Source organism: Trematomus bernacchii, unplaced genomic scaffold (genome assembly GCF_902827165.1).
Source record: "Trematomus bernacchii unplaced genomic scaffold, fTreBer1.1, whole genome shotgun sequence".
Taxonomy (NCBI): domain Eukaryota; kingdom Metazoa; phylum Chordata; class Actinopteri; order Perciformes; family Nototheniidae; genus Trematomus; species Trematomus bernacchii.
In genome coordinates, this window is record NW_022987588.1 from 384,920 (window position 1) to 410,300 (window position 25,381).

The following is a 25,381-nucleotide window of genomic DNA, read 5'->3' on the forward strand; positions in this document are numbered from 1 at the left end:
AGAAGGATTGAGAAGGACCCCAATGATAAGGTTTGAAAGAAAATGTCATCACAGAGCAAGGGCAGCATATATAAAAAATATATATTTGACAGGAATACAAAAAAGAGTATGCTTCAATTCAAACTTAACAGGAAACAGCCTGCTATTATTTAAAACAACATCAGGAAGTTTTTAGAAATATGAAGGAAACTGTGAAATTCCAGGATTTTACACAGAAACTTAAAAACAAAGGCTTATTACATTCATTATTGTATAGTGATTGCATTTGTTATATTGCTTTAATAAGAAAAGAAAAAAATTGTTTAGCCGTGTATAATGTTAAATTCACTATCATCAAAAAAACTGTACAAATTACATCTATAACCCTTAAAATAAATACAACGGAATTTCCCCCACTCACAGGAAGCAGTATCAATGATTTACAGGTGGAGTGTGGCACCTAATTCAAAGTCCTGATGATTTGTTTATTCATTTGTTGCTCCGTCTCTTGGTGCAACAGACACCCCATTAGAGAGCACCTGTTCTAGGATCTCATCAATGACATTGCACTCGTAATTGACCTGGTCCAGTTCCAATGGCACGTAGGAGAGGAGAAGGCGCCCGACGTTGTGCCTCAGCTCAATCAAACTGAGGGAGGGGAGAAACAAAACAAAAAAACAGAATACGTCATTATTCTACGGCTGCTGAGTTCAGGAATCCGATAAATCAGGTATTGATCATCTATCAATCTAACCTTCTGGATGTTTCCGAGCTTGAGTGTGAGCTTGAGTGTGTGCCAGAGGTAGATGCCTCTCCTGCCTCCTCTGGATCTGTGTGTACGGTGGAATCAGAGGCTCTGTGTGGAGTTGTACTGCTCTCTTGTGCGTTATCCTTCTCCTGCTGCAGGCTCAACCTGAACTCCTCCCACTGGGATACCAGGTTGGCCTTTTCCTCATCCAGACTGGTCAACTAGTGAGCGAACCCCAGGAGAAAAGAACATTATCAAAGAAGGCAGGTCAACATCAATTACACAAAGGTACACAAATATCTACACGGGCTAGCAAATAAAGGGTATATTATTGAGAAATTAAATGTAACAAAAGACAACAACAACAAAAAACAATATGCTTGTCGATATAGGTTTGATTTATCATAATCTGTCTAAGGTAAAAGAAGAGAGGCCGATTTTTAACGCATGTGGAATAAATAACTAAACTACAGTGCCATTATAGGAAATGATTTAGCATTGTTGGTATTATTATGAAAAATTGTGTAATTTGACATCTTCAGTAAGCAGAGATTGGCTTAGGGGAGAAGAGTTAGGCAGAGGAAGTAATAAAGACATGTGACACTGTTGGCTTTGGTCTTTTTATGGGATTTGTTGAAAATAAAGCGTAACACCAGTCTTGTACGCCAGTGGTTCCCAACGATTGTTGTCTCGTGTACCCCTTGAGCTGGTCGCCATTCTATAAGTACCCCCTCACTCATCTGTTATAATTTGCCTACATTCTTTCTTGTATTAAACCCTTTGTTATCGTGTTTAACCCAACTGCTCCTGAATGAAAATCACTTGAATAACTCACATTCAATACAAATGCATTTAAACTTGAAATGTACACTTGTTGTCAGGTAAAACAATTATGTTAAGACTCACTACTTATTTAGGAAGCCAATCATGTATTTTTTAAGGAGAAGACCCCTCCCCTCTGAACAGTCACTTTTATCCGTCATATTTGAAAAGAAATGTTATTTTCTGTATTCATGCAAGACAAAAGTTATTTATTTATTTGGCGATGAATGTACCTGCAAGTACCCCTAGGGGTCTCTGTACCAGTGGTTGGGAACCACTGTTGTACGCTACACTGCATATACAGCTGTAACACTGACCTGTGAGCGCAGTTCATCATTCTCCTTTTGTCTTTCATCCAGCTGTCGCATCAGACAGTCAACTTGCATAGCAATCTCGTCAATGTCCTTTTCCTCACATTTGGCAGTACTGTGTTTGGTGGCTTCCAGTGAAACCTTTTCCTTAATAAGTTCTTCCACTTTCTGTTTGGCCTTCTCAAACAGATCTTTGTAGTCCTTCTCCTCAGATTCCTCCGTCTGGCTGGCCTGGTTGGAGCTCTTCTTCTTCACACTGATCAGCTCCTGCGGTCTGCTCTGTGTGTCGTGCAGTCGGCAGGTAAGACTGTGCACCTGCTCTTTAAAGGAGTCTCTCTCCTGAGCGATTTCCTGCATAAGCTCTAGAAGCTGGTCCTGCTGTCCCTGTGCCTCAATCACACTGGGGTGGGGATGTGGAGAGTCTCTTTGAGCCCAGGAAGGTCCAGCTTCTTCCTCACCATCTTCATGATGTGTCACTCCATTCTGCAAGGGCAGCTCTCCTTGATTCTCACAATGAGCATCTCCACTGCTCGCTTCCTTCCTTACACTCTGCTCCACACTGCAGACACCTGAAGGCTTTGTTATATTAGATGTACTCAGCCCCACTCTCTCCTCCTCTTCAGTTGGAATTTGGTCCTCCTCTTCCTTCTTCATCTTGCGTACATCTGTTTGGGTGGTGCTGGTGGACACCCCTGTGGGGGGTGCTGTGGAGGTACTGGTTCCCACAGCTGCAGACGCTGAGGAGCTCGTTCCCGCAGCATTTATCTCTGGGCCGTTATCCAAAGCAGCATCATCGCTGCACTCCATCAGCATGCCCACGTCAGCATCACTTTGCTCCGCCTCGGTCTTCACTTTAGTCAAGTTGACAGGCAGATGTTTTGGCTTGGGGGTACTGACCGTCTCCAAGATGCATATGTCATCATCAGTATTCTCATCATTGTTGTTATCAATGAGAACTGATGGGGAGCTCAGTGGGCTCACATTCACTGATGTTGATGTGTCTAATTCGCCCTGATGGAAGCCATTCTGTCTCGGTCTTTTGGGGGTTATTTGTAGAGAAGCAGGCTGGGTTCTTTTCCCCCTGCTGTGCACACAAAGCACAATTAGAATGCTTCTTAAACAAAGTCACATGGATACATTTATGCTTGTAAACAGCAGATAAAAACTACCTCTGGGTGAGCTTTGCCAGTGAGTAAACACTGGATATATATGGAAGATCCCTGCTACTTGAAGGGCTGCAAGCTAGAGAGAAATAAAACAGATATTTTTAAATCTCTAAAACGTTTTCTCTCTCTCTCTTTCACACACATAACACCGAACGCAGACACACATACCAACTTGTGAAAGGGGGGAAGACCTCAGTGGAGTGGAGAGAGCTCTCGCAGCCCCCCCTTGGGGCAACATGTTGTTAAACCTACTCTTTGGGGTAGTAGGTGTGGAAGCCACAACCTGTCAACAAGAACAACAAAAATAAAAACGTAGACAGTTAAACACGAACGGTTTCTTCAGTAAAATTACATCACAGTTAGTCGTCTATCCCAACCGGCAGTTGTATTTGGGCCTTTTTCTGCTTGGCGAGATCAGCCAAACGCAGCGCTTCCAGGTGCTTTAGAGCCTCCTCTTCCTAGAAAAATAAATCTATATTTTAGTGCTATTAGATAAATCTGTACTTTTAAATAATTTGAAACAAATACTATCATTAAAATAACTTGTTATACCCAACTTGGTACCATGTGGAGGAAACAGGTGAATTACAGCATAGGTTGCGTCCTTACCTTTTGCTCTTGGATCCTCATGTCTTCCCTTTCTCTGTAGATAATACACAAGCACAGGTTAGGCAAGGCAAGTCACTTCCTTTATTATGCTTACATAATGTATTAAAGAAAATGTTGGCAGATTAATACAAAATATATGATCAGAAAGTCGGCCAGTCGATTACAGATGAGGATAAAGATACGAACCTCAGAAACATTTAGGGTGTGATTGATTTCACAACAATATGCAATTCATTTTGAGTCCGAGCACTAAATGACCTTTTTGGGCAGTGTCAAAAATTAACATAGGGACTCACTTTACTTTATACGTCTTGCGGTATGAAGGTTGCAGATCGTCATCTGAGTCCACAGGCTCCTGTTCTGCATGGCAGTTCCTGGGAGAGAAAATTAAGATGCTTCTCATTTCAAATCAAAGAACAATGTGGCAAAAGTTGGAGTAGTATTTCTGTGGAAGACTGAGATTCATGTTAAATAGAAAAGACAACTTAAACTTAATTAATGTGCATTTAAAAAAACTGGCGAAAACTAAAAAGGTACCATGGGGTACAGGAATTCGTTTTGGTTTCAAGACCCTGGTTCACGGAGGATACCAAAAAAGTCCAAGAAAGACAAGGTAAACTTAACTATGTGCATTTAAAAAAAGAGGAATAGTTTTGGCGAAAACTAAAAGGTACCATGGGGTCAGATTAGAATTTTCCAAAGGGGGGTTCGTTTAGCATGAAACACTTGAAATAACTAAAGGACAAGTTAAACAAGAAAGAGGAAAGAAAGGGAGGTCATAGAAAACTATTTCTGCTAAAAAGTTATCAATGATTGAGAGTCAGACCTAAACATTTCAGATGTGTGTATCTCACACGGCACTGTAACTTTTATTCATGTATCTTTGCTTTTAAATGAGTGTTTTTAAATGCCATTTTATAATATGTTTCTTAATGCTCTTAATGTCTTTCATTTTTGTAAAGCACTTTGAATTGCCTTGTGTTGAAATGTGCTATATAAATAAACGTGCCTTGCCTTAAATGATGTTTTGACCTATAACTCAGCCATTTCACATTTGACTCCTAACCAAACTGTCTTGATTAGGCAGCGCTCAGTAGTCCAGCAATGTCCCTGCTTATCTGGCTTAACTAGTATTATAAACGAGTTATTACAGCTATAAACAGACAGTCAATCTGCACCTGGAGATCAATTTGGAGTCAATAGTATGATTATTGTGATTTAATCATTTGAAAAACATCTGTTTATGTTTCGAGGTTTGTTAGTGGCTCTAGTATCTGATGTATCCACAGGCGTGTGTGTAGATCTAGACATACTTTTATGGAGTATAACTTGGCATTTAAAAAAAAGGAGATGTGGAAAGAAATGTATATTAGTTTATTTATCACAGAAGCTTATTATCATTGCAACTGGGTTTTGGAGAATGCTCTAGTTACCTGAACTGCGGATCCGGGTTCAAATGGCAGGACCATTTCTCTGGCAGCTTGTCGGTGTCGATCCCATCAGGGAGTTTGCGCCAGTGCAAACACTCATCACACATCACCCAGTTTTGATCCGGTCGCTTCCTAAGGACAAAGAAAGAGACAAGTATCAGAGCATGTAGGAAGCAAACATTGCTAGACAAATAAACGTGCAGAATACACGATGATAGTCCCTGCAAAATGTACTAACGTGGTATCTTCCATGGGTATGGTGCTGTTTGGATTCTCTTGTTTTTTCTTGTAGTTTATTTCATTCCAGTACTCCTCCAGTTTGACCCCCAAGCTGTTCATTGTTTTCCTATAAAAATAAATGAATACTTCAGATTTCTGTATTCCTGGGCCTTAATCGTACCGATATAATCAAAACAGAATTGATAGCATTACCTGTACTTATCTGTCTCATCAAAGCTCTGTTTGTTGTGGGTAGGTTCCAGAAAGAAACACTCTATGATCCCAATGACCCCAACACCTTTGTTGTTGGCCTACAGAAGGCAACGGTTCAGAAACATGAATACCAGATGATGACATTTAGAAACCCTTGAAAATGTGTAATATACAAACACGCTCCACAAAACAACACCAACTCACCTTGAGCTGGCAGCCTACACGTTCATAGGCTTTGATGAGCCGATTCTTGTGATACAGCATAATGCCATACTGGTCTTTACTTTTGGTGTTATAGCCAAAAGTGATGGGAATGCGTTTGGTCTAAAATAAAATGTAAGGGAAACTCAAGAAACACGTGACAAGACAAAGACAAGACAACCATTTCCCAAATCATACACAATTATCTATTCTCTGTGAAGATAGGATACCAGGAAAGTGGGCTTGTAGTGGTCCTTTCTGACGAAGGCCAGTGTCTTAGCAATGAGCTGAGATTTCACCTTTTGACCCCGTACGATGATCTGCATCCGAGGCTCCAAGTAGAGAATACTGCAATATGCCTGCGGACAGTAGAAACACAATTATAACCTCATACAAATGAAGAGATATCAAAAATCAGTATCAGGTTTTAAGGAAATAATCTTTTTCTCTTGGACACAACACAGATTACCTACAATTAAATGGATTCAATTTGCCTACTTATACGATTTTAAAAAGAAAAATAATATGTTTTATAAACCTAAATTAAAGGTAGGGTAGGTAAGAATGGAGAAACCAGCTTGAGTGCGCTAGAATTTGAAAGTACACAACCGAAAAAAATCTGCCCTTTCCTTCAGACTTCTTTACAGAGCCCCTCCTCCAACACACACAAACGCGCACATGACCAATGAGGGCACAAGATAAGTTTGTGCACGAGATGGAAGGCTGACAGGCAGGTAGGCCATCCAGTTATCTGCCGTGGGCCAAGGCAGATAATTGGACTTGCTTTTTACAGCGCCACGGCTTCCACAGATAAAATATTTGTATATATTTATTGTCAAAGCATTTAATGTATTCATTGGAAAAAAACATAAGGAAAAAACATACGACAATGATTGTAAAGAGGGAGGCGGGGCCTGGGGGCAGGGCTTGGGTCAGGCCGGGGCTGATTTGGGGTGACACATCGCAGGAGTGCCATAAATCTTGCTTTAGATCACAATTACAACACTTAGATGTTAAATCTAAGTGTTGTGTTGATCTCAGGAAGGCTTTTGACACTGTTGACCACCAAGTGCTCCTTACAAAGCTGACGTATTTCAATTTTTCGGCAGATTCAGGACCCGGCCCCACGGGAACGCATACGGCAAAACGCATAGGATTAACGCAATCGCCAAAAAGCTTCCGCCCACACGCAATATACACCGGATAGTGTCTTCCCACGCGAGACAGCTCCGTTTAGATCCAACCGCTGGAAAAGCTGCAGTACATATGCCGAGCCTGTACGTGGCGCTGTAACTTCCTCCACAAAAGCAGCAACTTCCTCCACAAAAGCAGCGAAGAAGAATGGTTGTCATGGCTGCACTTCTGTTTATTCTCCGCGGTGGGGGCACATCCATGGGTGGGGGCCGAGGGAACCGCGCAGAGTTTTTCGCCGGTCAACGTGTGTTAAAGTTGAAATCTTCCGGACAAAATTATAAAAGTGCCGGTCAAAGGTCTTCTTTGTTATTTAACAAATTAATAACGACTACATATAATGATATATAATAATAAAATACACGGAGCCTGTCTCTTTTTCCTCTCTTCTGACAGCGTCAGTGTCTGTCTCATGCAGCAGCTGATCCAGTAATGAGTGACTCAACAGTAAAAATAAACATATTTATAACTAGTTTAGGTAGTTTGAGAGGTAATTAAAATAGCTAAGGGTGATGATCTGACTTGAAGTGTGTGTTTTGCTCCCGCTGCATCACAGCCGGAGGAGCTGCGTGTCTCCGTCCTGTCAGATTAGACTTCACTCGCGTTTATGTCCATATCAAGAGAAAGATAAATAATCTGAATTCAGTGTGCAGTGTACTTTTGCGGGGGTGAGCAGCAGAGGTGGGGAGAGGCGGGGCTATTACGTCGTCATTATCAGAAAATGATGACCGTATAGGCTGCCACACGGAGCCGTTGGACCCCCCAGAGCGCTCCGTTCCCAGATCTATCCACCTTTGGACCCGTTGTCGTTTGCAGGGTCCGTTTCTATCGTTCCGTTACGGCGTCGTGTGGCAAAAAGGGCTATACGCAAGAGAAATATGCGGATACAACCCGTTTTCGTTCCCGTGGGGCCTGGGCCTCAATACAGTGGGTTAAATCTTACTTATCAAACAGAAAACAGTGTGTTTGGGTCAACGGTACCAAATCCCCCTACCTTGTGAACCCTGTTGGGGTTCCACAAGGTTCCATTCTTGGACCATTACTGTTTTCTCTGTACATTAATGACTTGCCTAATGTATGTCCTGATTTGAATGTACAAATGTATGCCGATGATGCGGTCATCTTTGTACACGGGAAAAATACTGAAATAATCACATCCTGTCTCTCAAATAATTTGGACAAGGTTCAACACTGGCTGAACAACATTTGCTTACAGTTAAATGCAAAAAAAACAGTATGCATGATGTTCAGTAAACGACCAGTCAAAATCGAAGGATCCAATGTGTTTTTAAACGGAGCAGAATTAGAACTAGTCTCCCACTTCAAGTATCTTGGAGTCATACTGGACTCGAACTTGACTTTTAAGAAACATATCAAGAAAGTATCCAATACCGTTAAATTCAACTTGCAACATTTGAAACAAATTAGACCTTTCTTAACTGTCAATGCTGCAAAGTCATACCTCCACTGTATGATTCTATCCCACATTGAATACTGTTTTACAAACTGGTCGTTTGCTTGTGCCACAAACCTGAAACCCATAGAACAGCTGTACAAGAGAGCTATCAAGGTGTTTGACAGAAAGCCATATTCATATCACCACTGTACCATCCTTGAAAAACACAATTTCTTGAGTTTTGACAATTTTAAGTCTTTTAAAAGTATGTGTTTTTTTTATAAATGTTTACATGGACTGGCACCCCCTCCCTTAGGGGAATGCATCCACAAAAAACACACTGGACGCTGCACTAGGTCAGAAACCAGAGGAGACTGTGAGGTCCACCGTACACGGACCACTTTCTGTCAAAATGTTCTATCAATTAAGGGCAGCTCATTGTGGAATAGCCTCCCAACTGAGTTACGGGATTGTCCCACTTTGAACAGTTTTAAGGTCAACTAAAAGAATGGTTGAGAAACAAACAGACGTGCAATCACCGCTAAATGCACTTTAATACAGGGGTATCTTCTCTTGCACTTTATGTAGCCCTTTTATCTTCTCCTGCACTTTATATGTCGTAGCTGCTACATTGTACTGCCTTGTGGTGCCATGTGGTAAATGCTTATATGCTGCTCATGCTCTTTCTGCATATCATGTATTTATTTTGCTATGTATATAAATGTCATGTTCTTAAATGTTGTATGTGAGGGACTACGGATGGAAACTAGCTCAAAGCTCAAATCCGGCATGTTTACGTTTTTAAAGCATTATTTGTTTTAAATGTTCATCAATGTGCACTGTCCCTCTCCAAATAAACGATTAAATGAAAAAAAAAAAAAAAAAAGAGTCATCCTGGAATTTCCCAGTCGTAATTTTCATTTGTGTATTGGCGTTTTGTCTGTCTCCTCCCATTTGGTTAACACACAAAACATTGTGTTGTCCCTGTTCTCGGGATGCAAATGAGAAGGCAGACAAAGCTCCTTGTGTGTCGTCCCTTACTCCCTGGCAGTATGAATCCTAAACACAATCCTCTGTGTTGACTCTGAAGCTAAGATAAGAATCCTTCTTCAAACTGGATCTCAGTAAAAAAATTGAAACAGAAATAACTCTTCCAGTTTTCTTTCAAAACTCCTAACCCACTAAAAAATACATTCTCACTATTTGTAAACTGGAAGATTTGCATTTTTTTACATGACAATTTTTTTTTACGTGTAAATTGCATAATGTACCCTAATTGGCCTCAGTTTTCATGCTTGTATACGTATCACTATAAAATGTACAAAACAGCTACTTACCCGCAGTGAGGAAACACTCTCAGGGGTGTTTGACTTGGTCGCTTGACTTGGACCTGGTTTTGGAGCAGCGTCCTTCATTGTCTCGTCGAGTTCAGATGGTATTCGGATATCGTAGCGGTCCCTCTCAAAATCAAATTCTGATAGTTTACTAGATGTACTGTTAAAAATATAAAAGAAATACATGGGCGATCAGTCTTTATCATAATCTTTGAGTTATTGGGCCTCCCTAATACTAACAACTGACATCAAACAGCAAATCACATGCAGAACTATAGCGTTATTCATTGTTGATAGGTAACAACCCTGCTGCTGTTAGTTGGGAACAGATTTAAAGCCAAAGTGGACACATGGTTGTGAAACACTTTTTTTAATACAAACATCTAGCTGTGACTTTTTATTACCTCATAGATCCTGTTTAAATGAATGATGACTAGATAAGAATAGTTGATATAGTCTGATCAGGCATGTACAGGAGCTACTAGCCCTTGATTTCTGAAATAAAACATAAAGGTTTGTGTGTGTGAAGAACCCACAGACCTGCGGAGATTCCAGATGATGATCCGTGTGCCGGTTTTGGAACTGATGGCGTTGATCTCAGCCTGAATTTCTTCAAGTTTGTTGAATGGGGAATAGCACAGGATGTCCTGAAGACTGGCCTTGTGTTCTTCTCTTACACTGAGTATAGCCCAAGTTAAGGAAAACGTCGTAAATGAGGACAATTGGAAATTCGTATCTGGTGTATGATTACATTTGTATGTTAAAGGAGACCTATCATGCAAAATGCACTTTTGTACGTCTTTTATACATGAATATGTGTCCCCGGTGTGTCAGGGAACTCACCAAGTGTCAGAAAACACAACCCTCTCTCTTTTCCTCCATACCCAAATCTCTAAAAACGGGGCTGCAACGGAGCTGATACAGATTTGAATTTTTCTGAGGTCAGAAAAGGGGTGCTCCGCCCATCGAGGAGGCGTGTGGCACAGTGGATAGAGCCTTGGTCTGGGGATCAGATGGTCACAGGTTCAAACCCCACTGCAGTCAGCATGTTGTTGTGTCCCTGGGCAAGACACTTCACCCCAAATTGCTCCTGTGGGGATTGCCCACAGTATTGAGTATGTAAGTCGCTTTGGATAAAAGCGTCTAACAAGTAACATGTAATGTAATGTAATATGGGCAACTCTCCACCTATCAGGGGAATGGGGGGGTTGGGCCACGGCCATTGCCGCTCGAAAGCGCTGGAGACATATGCCAGGCCTGTAAGTGGCGCTGTCGTCTGCCACAAAAGCAGCGAAGAACACTTCTCACAGAATCAGCCCTTGCAAAAACAGGGCTGGAAAAGAGCAAATAGAGCAAAATGAGGCATGGCTAAAATGCATGATTTGTTTGGTATTTTGAAAAGAAAACTTCACAGACATGTTTTATATAGGTATGGCCCTACAATATATTATTCAAATATAGCATGATAGGTCCACTTTAAGCAAACTATTTGCATAATATTTTTCTACAACTCTTGTCTGAAGGATTGGAATGCTGTAGTGCTGTGTAACATTTTGAGCATACGGCTGTCACTCAAAATTTCATAACGCTATTTAGTGTTTAGGATATATCTGTTCTTGTTCTTTTTCTGTTACATTTGATCTAGCACCCATTCCATCAGATGCTGGGATTTGCATTTCATTTTCACCATTTACATATAGTTTACATGAAGCAATATGCCTTAACGCAGCAGGTAAAGGATATACTGGGTTTTTTCTTTCTGTTCAAAGCATACAATAGGAACAATTATTTGGTCAGCACCAATCTTTCCCAGGTAGGTCTGAGAGAGCATCCCAACGCAGGACACACTCTTTGACTTCGAAAACACGATGGCGTCTTTGCCGAGGCGCATGGATCCAGACTTGAAACCGTTGCCGTACATACCAATCGGCTTTACTCCTTTTACAGGAGTCTTGTCACTGTAGCCAAAGCTTAAAGGGGGAAAAATGCATAAATTATTTAGTGAGTATATGAATAACAGCATGGTTTATACATAAATGTATCATGTACAACATTCGTTTGGTGAGCCATTTCAAATTACCTGAGCATCTTATGTATTTTATCTTTGTCCAGTCCATATCCATTATCCATAAAGCTAAGGCAGTCCTGCTTTTTGACCACAATCTTATCAATCCAGAACTGTTTGGCATTGACATCTGGATCATAGGCATTGTCTGTCGAGAGAATGTTTTTTTTTAGGGGTGTAACAGAAAACGATTATACCCACTTACTTACTTTAATACTATCATTGTGTGATTCTTATTTGCTAATGTTTATCTTTATTTACTGGCTTTCACTTATTTTCTAAGCTTGGGAAAAGTCATTAATAAGAAGATTTGTTGCAATGTTGCTAGTTACACTCCATGTGCACCAACAGTATGAATTGCAGCTTCTGTTGAACTGAAAACATCCTGATACTGCCTCCCTAAACTCCCAGAATGCTCCTTTCATTATCGCCAACCTTGACCCGTCCCTTTCTCCTCTCTCTGTGTTTAAATATCGTCTTTCACTCTGCAGACAGTATGCTCTCTGTATGACTGACTGAACTTTCTTGCAAGAAATAAAACACCTCGAAAGACAGCTGAATGGTTTGACTCTTTATCCATATTTCATAAATAAATTCCCACCACAAGGGGCAACCTCCAGCAATTGAAGTTCCCACATGAAGGGAAGTAGAAATGTATGGAGGATACGATTTTTTTGACTTGATATGACGTGTGTGTGTGTGAATATAACAGGCCTATTATCATTTTACAGCAGCTTACAAGGTAATTTAACAGTAATAGATAGAGTACTGCAAAGTAATACAAAGATTTTCAAGCCTTTAATGCTATGGATATCTCAATGAAACCCAACAATAGGGATAAACAAATATCCTTCTTATCTTATCTTTAAGTAAAATGACAACTAAACATACTTAACAAATAGCAGAGAAGAAATCATGTGATGATGACTCACCGATAAGCTCAGCTATGGCGCTGAAGGGCCAGGTGTGGCTGGTGGAATTGGCATGAAGATATTTGGGACAAAGCTGCAAGGGAAGCACATTAAAAAGTACACTATGATTACATATAAGCGGCCTTATATTCATACATCCATATTTTCATATTTAATCAATGTGTCCCAGATGGTCAGTGCACAAACATTATTTAAGAGCATAGCAGAAGTTTCCTAAAATAGTTATCAGTCACTATTTGTTCGCACGGTGCTTGGGAAAAAAGCCATATCATACTCTGCCCCCTCGACCTGGAACACACTGAAGTAAAAAGATATGATTCTACACTGTATTGAAGTAAACATGTATTATTTTGAATTGTATTTTAGTGAACATGTATTGTTTGAACTGTTTTATGTAATCACAACGGTTTATGGGTAATCATATATATAGAACTGATATTCTTACTTTCAAACTCACTGATCCAGAGATTCTGTTTTCACAACACACACCAACTTGGCCTTTTCACCCCTAAAAGCCAGATGTTGTTTTTAAGTCGTTAAAGACATCGTTAAATAGGTGAAGAAAAGTTTAAATGTCTGAAAAGGGATGGTTTATGTGAAGAACCCAGGGGAAGGGAATGTAGAGTAGATAGGGTGAAGATAGAGGTTGACTTTTGACCTTAGGGGACTTTGGAATTCCAAATTCTGGTGACGAACTATTGAACTCGACCAGAAGGGAATCCAGCCAGTCAGGACACTTGGGGGAGGTGATCAGCTTACACAGCTCCTCCTCACGGAACTCTGATTCGCTTGGGAGGAAAATGGGAAGGAAGAGTCGACTGATCTCCGCCCCAAAAATGGATATGAATACTGATGTTTTTGAGTGTAAAAATGCTTCTGGTTTGCTGAAGGCTGGTCTAGAGACGTGTAAACCGCATCCCAAACCTGAAGTCTGTACTTCTCGTTTCCTGAAGGCTGGTCTGTCTACCTGTAAACCGCGTCACAAACCTGAAGCCCGGAGTACTCGAGTACTCTGTATAACTTGTATATGTGTTTGGTTTCCTACTAGAAGTAAACTCAGATAATTTGTTATAACTTTGATTCCGGTGTTTTCAATTCCTTTCTTAATTTAATAGAGATCCAGCCTCATCCAACGAACGGCGCGTAGCAGAGGTGTTCTGCTCCAACAACACTTCAGCAGGAACTTAAGCTGACCAGTTTGATACCCATCACGGATTTTAAACTAATTTAAAAAAAGCTGGAGAAATCATCTGTGGGTGTTTGCACCTGCTATATCTGAATACTTTATATGGATTTCAATGACTACTTTTTTTTTTACGATGTTGTATTTTATTGTTGCCTCTGTGTTTAGTGTCCTGTCTGTCTGTAACTTTGTGTGGTAGTGTTACCACTGACAGGTCTCTCTTGTAAATGAGACCTTGTGTCTCAATGAGATTTTACACCTGTATAAATAAAGGCTAAATAAAAAAAAAACGTGTTAAGTGAGTTACACACAGGCAGAGTCTTTTTGATTTACAGCAAGAACATAAAATATTTCTAGTTTATGAAAACAGAGAATGAGGGTTTTAAAATACACCTAAATATAAATAAACACTTTCTTACAATTGTATACGTACTACTTGCAAGTCTATTTATTAAAAAAACTCTTGTCAATTCATTAATTTATTGTTGATCTTTCAAACGAATGTATTTCATAGCTATACACATATGTGTTTGTATCATTATATGTTATAATTACTTGAGTTCTTCCCCCAAGTTTTCAGTTACAGTGTCTGAGAATTGAAAGTGAAAGTGAAATTAGTTTGATAACATGTGGTCACAGCAGTGTGTGGGTAGCACTCTAGTGATAGTAGTGGTATTGACTAACATTTTGCCCCACAGTGTAACAAGCAATAAAAAATAAAGGCAAAATATACAATGAAATAAGAAATGTTTTTGCTTTCCTTGTGTTAAAATGACACACATTGAGTGACGTGAGTCTTCATAAATGTTGTATGTGACGGGACTACGGATGGAAACTAGCTCAAAGCTCAAATCCGGCTCATTTACATTTAAAAACATTATTTTGTTTAAAATGTTCATTAATGTGCACTGTCCCGGTTCAAATAAACAATTAAATGAAAATGACGTTGGCGCCATTTAACGATCAGTATCAATACGTTATAATTGTTAATACCAGTTTCATAGTTTTCAGTAGAGTTAAAGAACCGTCAGTAGTGGAATAATGAAGTATGCAGATATTGTACTTAAGTAAATGTAGGAATACTCTGTTACAACTAAAAGGCATACTCAAAATCTTACTCAAGTAAACGTATAAAAGTATTAGCATCAAAATATACTTAAAGTACCAAAACTGAAAGTGCACATTAGCCCATTACAGAATCATATAGTATATGTTGTTATTACAATTACTGATGCATTAATGTGTTTGAACAGCTGGTGAAAACTCAGCTGGTTTTATTTACTTTATGCTGCAGGGTAGTTTGTAAGGGTTACTCCAGGTGTAAACAATGTATTTTAAGGGTTGTATATGTTTCACATCATTAATCCAAATGTGCAAAGTAACTAAAGGTATTCAATAGATATAGTGGAGTAGAAGTACAAGATTTACCTCTGAATTGTAGTGGGGTAGAAGTAGGAAGTAGCAACATAGATGAAATACTCAAGTAGAGTACTAGTCCCTCGAAAATTGTACACGTAGACTACAGTACTCGAGTAAATGTACTTACTTAACACCACTGCATTTACCTAGTAATAATTAATCTTAATTGTGCTAGCTGACACGGAATAAATGCCACCAAAGAGCAGTCGGACCGTTATCATGGCATATTGAAACATATCAATAAACATAGACCGTGGCGTGAGCTCTTTAACGTTACCTATATATTATATATAGTATATATTCTTAGCTATATCTGCAGTGGTGCAGTTCACGCCACAGTTTGTCAACATTAAAACCAAGTAAATCCTTACTTACTGTACTGAGCGGGACACCGCGGTCTCCTTGCGCCGCCATATTTTGGTAAACACGGATGTCACCGGACCGGTAGGGCGGTGTTTGTTTGGCACGCACTATTACAAACTGTGATGGGGTAATTTGAGCTCGTGAACGTGAGCCATGGATGTATAATAAGCACGTGAGCCTCCTTCAGATTCTGAGAGTGGTATATTCTTGGTATTACGGTATGGGTGCCCTGAGCGACCAAAAAGGACGAAAGGCGAAAATATCAAATAAAAGCGAAATTATTATTATTATTAAACAGTTGAATATGTGACATAATCAAATTCCTTGATAAAAACATTTTTATTAGAGATACAGTACAAAATAAGTAGTCTACCTTAAGTTAAACAGTTAACTACTTGTCAAATCGCTACTTCCTGCATCAGTAATACCATGTATGTTGTTCATAATATTTAATGTTACATGTATTATGATCACATCTGGTTTGACATTTTCCAAAATAGAACTACAAATGACACTTTACAGACTAAACAGTCACTAAACTACAAGCTGCAGCTGATTCAGAACGCTGCTGCTCGAGTTCTCACTGACACTAGAAAAGTGGATCACATCACTCCGGTTCTGAGATCATTACACTGGCTTCCAGTCGACCAAAGAATTGATTTTAAAATACGACTGCTAGTTTTTAAATCACTAAATGGCTTAGGACCGAGGTATATAGACGACCTCCTCCATCACTATGAAGCATCCAGGAGTCTCAGGTCTTCTGGGTCGGGTCTGCTCTCTGTTCCAAGAATAACAACTAAACATGGAAAAGCAGCTTTTAGTTATTATGCCCCAACAATCTGGAACAAACTGCCCAAATCGTGCACGTCCGCTGAAACACTTCCTATTTTTAAATCCAGACTACAAACGCATCTATTTGCTGCTGCTTTCAATTGAGCTGATACTCGCACTACAGTAGGCCTATGCCTTTTAGTCATGTATTCTGTACCTGCTGTGTTTATTTATTTATTTTATTTCATTATCTTTGCTTTTTATGCCTGTTTTTAAATGCCATTTAATAATGTATTTATGCTGTATTTGTTCTTAAATGTCTTTTGTTTTTATTACCTTACCTTACCTTGCCTTACTCACTACAATAACATGTTGAGGAGGTCCATCATCTCACCACTCATGACAGCTTCCAGCTCATAACAGTCCAGTGAAAATAAGTGATTTGGTTATTATCTGGAATGTTTTTTTTTTATAATATATATTACAAAAGCCAACACCATCAATGAGGAACCATTTTGTTTCCAAATTGGCACTAATTATTTATGTCAGTACTAGTACTCCGCCAAGTGATAGAAGGGAATGGTGCTGGCACTGGATGGATTTGTGCAGAATATGCTATTTAGTATTGACATTTCTTAACTAGACAGATTGTTGGTTAGAAATAGGCAAGTTCTGCTCTGCTTAGTGTGCATTACTCATTCATATACATGTGTTTGTTACAGTTGCATATTAAGTTATCATGCCTAAGACAATGATTTATTTTACAAGGTCATGCCAGCTGATTAAGCAACTGAGTGTCCATATTTCTGCAGCAGCGTTCTCAAGCTCCTCCAGAGGGATTTCAAGGACATTGTTTCCACCTGTCCTTATTTAGACAAAGCCATAAGGTGTGCTGATGACTGTGTGCAGTGATTTGACATTGAACACAATGTTTAACCGGTTGCTAAATGGTTACTAAATATAAGGCAGAAGGGGTCAGTGTTCAGCATCTTGAGCACGGACACTGCAACATGTGGGCAGAGGGAATCAGGGAACAAAACATCAATTCAGTTTTGAGTCTGTCAGCAATTACTCTCCAACACAAAAAAGCAACTTTCCTTGTAAAGTGAAAACACAGTGTTTAAACTTAATATTTCATGTATTGAGTCTTCTTTCTGTTAATTCAGAACTTGACATGGTCCTTTAAACATCCAAAATAAATTACATTAGCATTCATCATTGCGGAAAAAAAACACAACAGGCAGTTGTATAACTATCCATCCAACAACTACAAAGAAATGCTGATTTCCCTTGAACTCCAAACATGGCAAGCATGTATTTTAGCACGGTACACCCAATCATAATTCAAAGGGTTTTCATGGTGTACACAAATCACATTCAGTAACTTACTCATAACTCTCAACATGAATCTTCGCTAAAGGTTTGTAAGGTCTAATAGTGACATATCCAATGAAGATCAGAGAGAAAGTACATCTAAAACAGCAGCCATACACTGTTATATATACAGTACATTACATTCTCAGAGTCAGATAGACATTTAGTAAGAACGTCACGTTGGGAAAAATTCACATTAACAATGCTTAATGAGGTTTTCACAGGGAATCTGCTTTTTGGCATCAAACAAAAAATATTGACTGGAACTACAGTTATTATTACAGTATGTGCATGCATTATAATAACAATATGTCCTTTTTTGAAGTTGGTTTACATTAAGACTATTTTGACATTATACATCTAAAACCATATAAAACAAAGAGTAGACACTGACACAATATTAATGTGTGAATATTTGCAATTAGGATGATACTGGTCCTTGAGAAAGACAGAAGCATTACAATATGAGAGCACCTCAGAGGTACACCTATGTATGTGGAGAGAGATAGAAAGATAAGACATTTAAAAAGCAGAATTCCAAAATATTTCCTTTTTTTGTAGTTCACACTACAACGTTATCACCGACTGTGCCTATTTTCGTAATGTCCCTCTTATGGCTGCAGGTTAAAGAGCTTAAGAAAAGGACTTAGTCTATGAAAGCTTCAGCTCTAACTCTCCACGGAGTCCAGGAACTCTTCTTCAATTATGTACTCCAGCCTCTTTAGGACCGTGTCTGCATTGGATGGTGGGTAGTCTGCTGCTGGGAAGTGCGGCATAGAGGGGCTGCAGGGGGACGAGCCCTGGAAGGAGCAGCAAAGGGTGCGGAGGAAAGGCACCAGTTGGGTGATGGAGGACAGGGAGCGCTGAGTCAGCAGAGGGAACTCCAAATGCTCTGTGGACGATTCCTCACTCAGCCCATTCAGTGTCTGAAATAACAAGAATGAGATGTGGTCATGTCATAAAACCTGAATTAATGGGACTTTTGGACTTTGTATGTTCTTTTTCAGCTGAAGTTTATAATTGACAATGAGATATTCATCTGTTGCATTGTGCCACCTCAAGGTCACATGACTGTACAACAACAGTATGACCACTTGATACACATGCACATGGCTAAACAGTGGAATGTTTAACTGCAGGTTCAACAAAAACAGCTTTATTAACACAGATCTGTTATTACAGACACAATGTTGCACACACCTTGGTGCTTTTTAAGCCATATAAGTTTGCTTACCCCATATCGCTGTTGTATCCCTTCCAGTACCCTGACAACATGAGGACTCGGAGTGCATTCCAGTTCTCCTTCTATCAGCGCCGTCTCTGGGCCGCCGTAGCGGTTCACATCCACTTCAGGGACAAATGCCCAACGATACCTGTCCATGGAACAGATAGTTACACAGAAAAGGTAAGACAGTAAATAAAACGCAGTAAAAACAAATCATGTATATGAAGTCCACATAGCTTCTTCAAAGTCTTTTTGATCTGAATTGGGCTCTTACATCTGAAAGAGAGGCATCCTCTCTGGAGGAAAAGCCAAGGAGGTGTCCAGAAACTTGCAGGATGACAAGTACATATCCAACTCTGCCTGGGAGAAATGTACAGGTCCATTCTTGTCAACGGCTCCCCGCACTACTTTAGTCTGCCTGGGTGGTACACAAGAAAAGTAATGTGAATATGAGAGTAAACAAGAGCATCATTCAAATGTGAATAAAATATTCAACTCACTTTGAGATGTCTTTCTCTAACTGCAGAGCTTTCTCCAGACGTGCAAATACGCGAATCTGAAAGAACAAGTTGAAAAATAGGATTCCATTAAAGATGATAAAAAAAAACACATTTACAGTATTGGTGTTTAAAGCCAGGCTCTTAGAAGGTGGGGTCGTACCAGTTCTGTGACCATGATTGGCCAAAGAGATGTGAGGTGCTGGGACGAAATCCGCAATAGGAGAACACGAAACATCAGGAACATCTGGGCGGTAACGTTAGGGCTAGGGTTCATACGCAAAGCCTCAGTGAGACGCTCTGAAAAGAAAGGGAGAGAAGTATTATAAAGGTTAAAGAAAACGTCCACTGCCGATCAATCTCTTGATTTAACATAATTACATAGAAATCTACATAAATGTCCAGTAACACACCTTGAATGAGGGGCAGATACAGATGATACTGGTCCAGTTCTCCACTGCACATGGCAAACGCCTGGCGCTTCAGCAGCATGGCTTTCTGGTCTACATTAGTAAACAGTTTCAAAGAGCCACTCTGCATGCCTACGACACAAATAAATACAGGTCAGTAGTATTAACATGTGTATGTGTATAATGACAATAAAAGGCTTTAACTTTATTAAGAACACCGTATGTGTCCAAATGAGATTAAGTACCTGATAAGAGAGTGATTTATGACCCTCATAAACCTTAGTCCCGCCTCCAAATCCCTTTGATGTGGCACCTGTCACTCTGACATCTGACCTTTGACCCTCTTATCTTTTATGACTTGTTTGGTTATTGTTTGTATCCTCATAAAGGATGTTGCACAATAGATGGGAGTTGATAAGACTTTACATATCTGACCTTTGACCCTTTTATCTTTTATGACTTGTATGTGTTATTGTTTTATTGCCCCTCATAAAGGATGTTGCACAATAGGGGGGTGATAAGACTTTATTACCCCTTTGATGTGAAACCTGTTAGAGTGTCTTAGTAGGTCATTATTTGTCAATGATAAAACCAGATATAGTTAATGATGATAGTATGACTTGTTTAGCTGTTGTATAGCCCCTCATAAGGATATTGCTCAATAAGAGGGTGATAAGACTATGGGGCCTTTGATGTGGCACCTGTTGTAGTATCCCCCTAGTAAGCTATTATAGTCATTGATGATAGTATGACTTGTTTCGGTCACCTGTGGTGGTTGTATGGCCCTCTATAAGGTAGTGTTCTTTAATAGTGGGTTAATATTACTTATTGACTCTTTTGTGGTAATATAAGGTTATATGACATTTTATTGTTTAATTACTTTATTAACTATAAGGAAACCCCTTTGAAGTTCTGTTTCCCTGGATGATGGAAATAGTCTAAGTGCCATGTTAGGGGGACATTACGGAGCTCATGAGTCCACCCTTTAAGGCTCTTGGAGCGGACAAAGAGAGGTGTATTTACTGGTGTGTTTCCCTGCATGATGTAAATAGTCTAATGGGGCATTTCCACCATGGCGCGGAGCGCGGTTTAAGCGTGCCGTGTCGTGCCGGGCCCGTTTTTGGTTGCGCTTCCACTAGGCCTAGTTCCGGCCCGGGGGTACTTTTTCACCTCTTTTCTGGCCCGACAAAATCGTGGTTCTATCGGGGCCAACAAACAGGGCTGAGTCGGGCTGAGTATGCTAAACTAGAGAGAGAATCGCTGGCAAGGAGGCTACAACTACAACAAGATGAACATATTTGACCGTGATTTAATTGTAATACACGTTTCAAAATGATGCCGAAGTAACAACATACTGATACTGGTTAGTAAAAACCATGAATTAATGCTTTGTCAAGTTTGCAGACAGACGGCAAGTGAAAAACCTTTTAAAATGCGTGTTTTCTAGATGGAGATTGGCTAAGCTAACTCAATATATGCTCCGACCGTCCACACTCACAACAACGGCCTATACAGACATAAATAAAGCAGCGACTGTATTCGCCATGACACAGGCAGTCTGTGGTGTGTACTTGTTTAACTTTTGTCTAGTTTCTGAACATATATAAGGAGCTGTGAGCTCTGAGTGCTAACAGCTAACGGCTGTGTTGTTTTTCTGGGGTTCTCATTGAAGATGACGTCACGGCTCCGCCTACACTGCGTTACTATAGTAACTACCCCAGTTCCTAAACTGTAATGGAAGCGCAGCATGAAGTGAGCCGGCCCTAACAAGGCCCAACGCGGCCTAGCAGTACCGAGCGAGGCCGACCGTGTGGTGGAAATGCGGCATAAGTGCCATGTTAGGGGGACATCACGGAGCTCAGGAGTCCGCCCTTTGAGGCTCTTGGAGCGGACAAAGAGAGGTGTATTTACTGGTGTGTTTCCTTGGATGATGTAAATAGTCTAAGTGCCATGTTAGGGGGACATTACGGAGCTCATGAGTCCGCCCTTTGAGGCTTTGTTAACATTAATGCTTTTTGCTTTATTTGTGTTACTAAGATACTTTTAGATACACTTTGAAGTGTGCAACACTTTTACAACTGGTAGAATATGAAGTACTTTGTACGGAATTGGGTTTCTTTAAAGGCAGTTTGTGATTTTTAGGGCTGTTTCAGTGAGACAATGCAGTTTTTGATAATTTCAAGTGTCAAGTTTCAAGGCTTTATTGTAATCTGCCCATTAGCTACAGTGTAGATATGTCAATGAAAAACGTAAGTCACATGCTCCTCCAACAGAGCAACATATATATATATATATATATACATACATAACACAGATAAAATACTGCAATAGAATGTTTTCAGATGACAGATTTGTGCGTAATTCTCTCACAAAGGAAATGTAAGATACACGTTTATGTATGCAAAAAGTTCAAACTAGAAAAATGAAATAGATGTCTAAATAGATGTTATTTAAGAATGTGAACAAAAACAAAACAAACAAAGTCATATAACTATAAAATGTGTTTAACAGTATGTCGAAAATATCTTAATAAAAGACATAGTCAAATAATATATTGAAAATAAAAAAGGTAAATAGTAAATAACATAGTGTCCAAACGGTCATAGTATAGTGTGTTGAAAATATAGAGAAAAAGAGGTAAAATAATATAATATAATAATATCATGAAGGAAGTCAAAATATGAAAAAGGTTATTGTATACACCAGTATGTTGAACAAATCATAGTCATAGTCAGGGCTCGAGCTTAAGGACGTCCCGTCGTCCCGGGGCCGAAAAAAATAGGGTCGGGGAGGATAAAAAATAATCTTGGGACGAATTTGGGACGAGAGTTAAAATAAAAATACCCTGATAACTCTACTACAGTACGAACGGCGATGAAAATGAAACTGACTGCACGTTTTGTGTAGCACACAGTTATTAAACCTCCTTGTCAACATAAACACACACGCACAAAACATTTAGCAAACCGCGAAATACACACACACACACACACACACACACACACACACACACACACACACACAGCTGTGCCCGCAAACTCCTGGCCCGCAAATTATTGGGTCTAGCTATGTACTGAGTGTGTGTATTTCGCGTTGAGTGATGTACAATGACAATGGCATCCCGTGGAGGAATTCTGCAATTGTTTACGTTACATCACGAAAACGCACAGCAGAACCTAACCCTGGAGCGCCGGCCTCTTTATTTACTAACTCCTCTTCATCCCCTATGGGTAATAAGGCTGAGATGAGAACTCTCCATCGTATTTAGTCCTTAGCAATATGCTGCGTCTCTCCCCATGTAGGGATGGGTACCGAGCCCCGGTATTAAACGGGCCCCGGGCCGGAATTATTAAAGACAGTGGTAGCGTTAAGCTCCGACGTTATCTGACTTTTTATCGGTAGTGGAGACATTTAAAACATATATGTCATGTATTATTGCTACATGAACATTATATCGCAGTTTTAGTTTCGCCAACTCCGTTTCTAATATGCAATAAGTCTACAAAATGCGTCTATGATGTATTTTCGATCTTATTTTCGATCTTTCCAATCCAGACGAGAGAGCTCTCTCCCCCGTCTGTGTGCGAGGGGGCGGGGCAGTTTGTAAAGGTCTCCTGACTGTGTTACAGACTGTCATCCTGGTTAGTGGTTACTCTGGGTTCTGTCTTCTGTCTTCAGGACAGAGTGTTGGATGTTTTTGATAATTGGATAGAACTTGATTGGATTCAATATTAGAGTAACTTTCTCGCTTGTGTGTTTTTTTTAAATATATTTGGCCTTTGTTTATGTGTTTGACTGATTTACTCAATTAAAAAGGTTGATGAATTATCATCTAATGATTTGTATGATGTTTTATTTATGTTAAAGGTCACTTTGAATGATTTTAACTAATGATAATGTAGAAAAACTAATATTTTAAATTCGGGACGGTCCACATTAATTTCGGGACGGCTTAGATTGTATTTCGGGACGGTTCCGGGAGGATGGTGAAAGAAGTTAGCCGAGAGCCCTGGTCATAGTATAGTATTTCATATGTATAATTCAAAAAGAGTCACAGTGTAGAATGTCCGAACATTTATTTTAAAATTACTAGTACTATAGTATGTCAAAAGTATCTTGAAAAAGTCCAAGTATAGTATGTAGTTAAGAATTATATTATATAGTTTGTCTGCATTGTCAGTATAGGATTTCAAAAAATATTAAAGAAAGTCATAGTATAGTTTGTCTAAAAGATCTGGAAAAAGTCATGACATTGTGTGTTGAAATGGTTTTGAATAAACACATCAGTATTTTAGAAAGTCAAATTGTATCAAGTGCATCAGACAACTCAAATTACTCCATTTGAACCATATTATAAATAAGAATAGAATGGTCATAGTATATAGCCGGGCTATTTGATAGTTTTTGAATGGGGGCAGTTGATGAAGTGATTATATTGTGCTTATATTGTATGTTGTAAAAGCATGACGCAAAAATCAGGGAACCATATGCCCAAGGCATTCCTACATTTAGATGACATGATCAGAACTCAGTACATGTGAACCATTAACTAATTTAACCATCAACATCAATTTAAGTGCACACACCAGTGAAAACAAAACAACAGGCTTGTGTGCATTATGGTTTTGAATAAACACATCAGTATTTTAAAAAAAAGTCAAACTATAAAGTGCATCAGACAACTTAAATTACTCCATTTGAACTATATCTAGAACTTCACTATTTGTAACTAAAGTAATTTAACATTCTACTCAAAGGGCCGGTATATATTACCTCCGCCAATCGCATAGCCCTGGTATATGTCAAATAGTCATTATAATATTTTTGAATGTATCAACAACAAAAACAAAAAGTATGGTATATCCAGGTATCATGGCTTAATTTCTTTAAGTATTTGCGGTCGGGCATCTTGGATATGTCTGGACATATCGAACTACTTGAATCTTGGAACTGATGACTGACAGTGGCCAAATGTTTTGTTTTTTATGTTCTGGTGGTCACGAGTGCTTTCTAACAACATATAACATTGGGGTCTGATAATTTCGTGAGCTCTGACCTAGCTTTTATTTCTGTTTTTTTTTTTTTATTCACACCATACCTTTCAGTATTTAGCCAACGTTGCATAGCGTAATTAAAGGGGACCTATCATGCAAAATGCACTTTTGTACGTCTTTTATACATGAATATGTGTCCCCGGTGTTCCAGGGAACTCACCAAGTGTCAGAAAACACAACCCTCTCTATTTTCCTCCATACCCAAATCTCTAAAAAAGGGGCTGCAACGGATCTGATACAGACTGATCCAGATTTGAACACTTCTATGACGTCACAGAAGTGGCACTACGGCTATTGGGCCAACTCTCCACCTATCAGGGGAATGTGGGGTTGGGCCACGGCTGGCCATTGCCGCTCGAAAGCGCTGGATAGGCTGTAGTACATATGCCAGGCCTGTAAGTGGCACTGTAGTCTGCCACAAAAGCAGCGAAGAAGACTTCCCGCCCATAGTTACCATGGTTACCCT

At 39.6% G+C, this 25,381-nt stretch overlaps 2 protein-coding genes across 5 annotated transcripts in view; both read right to left on the reverse strand.

The window, feature by feature from the left end:
- Window positions 1-60: 60 nt before the first annotated feature.
- On the reverse strand, window positions 61-15,726 carry morc3a (MORC family CW-type zinc finger 3a). 2 transcript variants are annotated; one of them, XM_034128749.1, is made up of 19 exons: window positions 15,594-15,726; window positions 12,617-12,689; window positions 11,700-11,832; window positions 11,363-11,589; window positions 10,160-10,301; window positions 9,623-9,779; window positions 5,929-6,057; window positions 5,702-5,821; window positions 5,498-5,595; window positions 5,304-5,411; window positions 5,069-5,197; window positions 3,932-4,009; window positions 3,636-3,669; window positions 3,404-3,484; window positions 3,195-3,309; window positions 3,030-3,102; window positions 1,867-2,941; window positions 734-948; window positions 61-627 (listed from the first exon to the last, which is right to left on the reverse strand). In XM_034128749.1, the coding sequence occupies exons 1-19, from the start codon at window positions 15,630-15,632 to the stop codon at window positions 465-467; spliced, it is 3,189 nt and encodes a 1,062-aa protein (XP_033984640.1). In that variant the 5' UTR covers window positions 15,633-15,726; the 3' UTR covers window positions 61-464. The 2 variants fall into 2 exon arrangements, with proteins under 2 accessions (XP_033984640.1, XP_033984638.1); XM_034128747.1 differs by having other exon boundaries at window positions 1,867-2,944; window positions 15,594-15,725.
- Window positions 15,727-17,448: 1,722 nt separating this feature from the next.
- The window catches only part of dop1b (DOP1 leucine zipper like protein B), a 33,427-nt gene continuing 25,494 nt past the window's right edge, over window positions 17,449-25,381 (reverse strand). For 2 of the 3 annotated variants that reach the window (XM_034128477.1, XM_034128478.1), the window contains 6 exons: window positions 19,865-19,993; window positions 19,615-19,751; window positions 19,455-19,510; window positions 19,229-19,372; window positions 18,964-19,102; window positions 18,398-18,655 (listed from right to left, as the gene is read on the reverse strand). In XM_034128477.1, the coding sequence (XP_033984368.1) occupies window positions 18,398-18,655; window positions 18,964-19,102; window positions 19,229-19,372; window positions 19,455-19,510; window positions 19,615-19,751; window positions 19,865-19,993 (863 nt within the window). Of the gene's footprint in view, window positions 18,656-18,963; window positions 19,103-19,228; window positions 19,373-19,454; window positions 19,511-19,614; window positions 19,752-19,864; window positions 19,994-25,381 lie in introns of all 3 variants that reach the window. The other variant, XM_034128479.1, reaches the window with a different exon arrangement.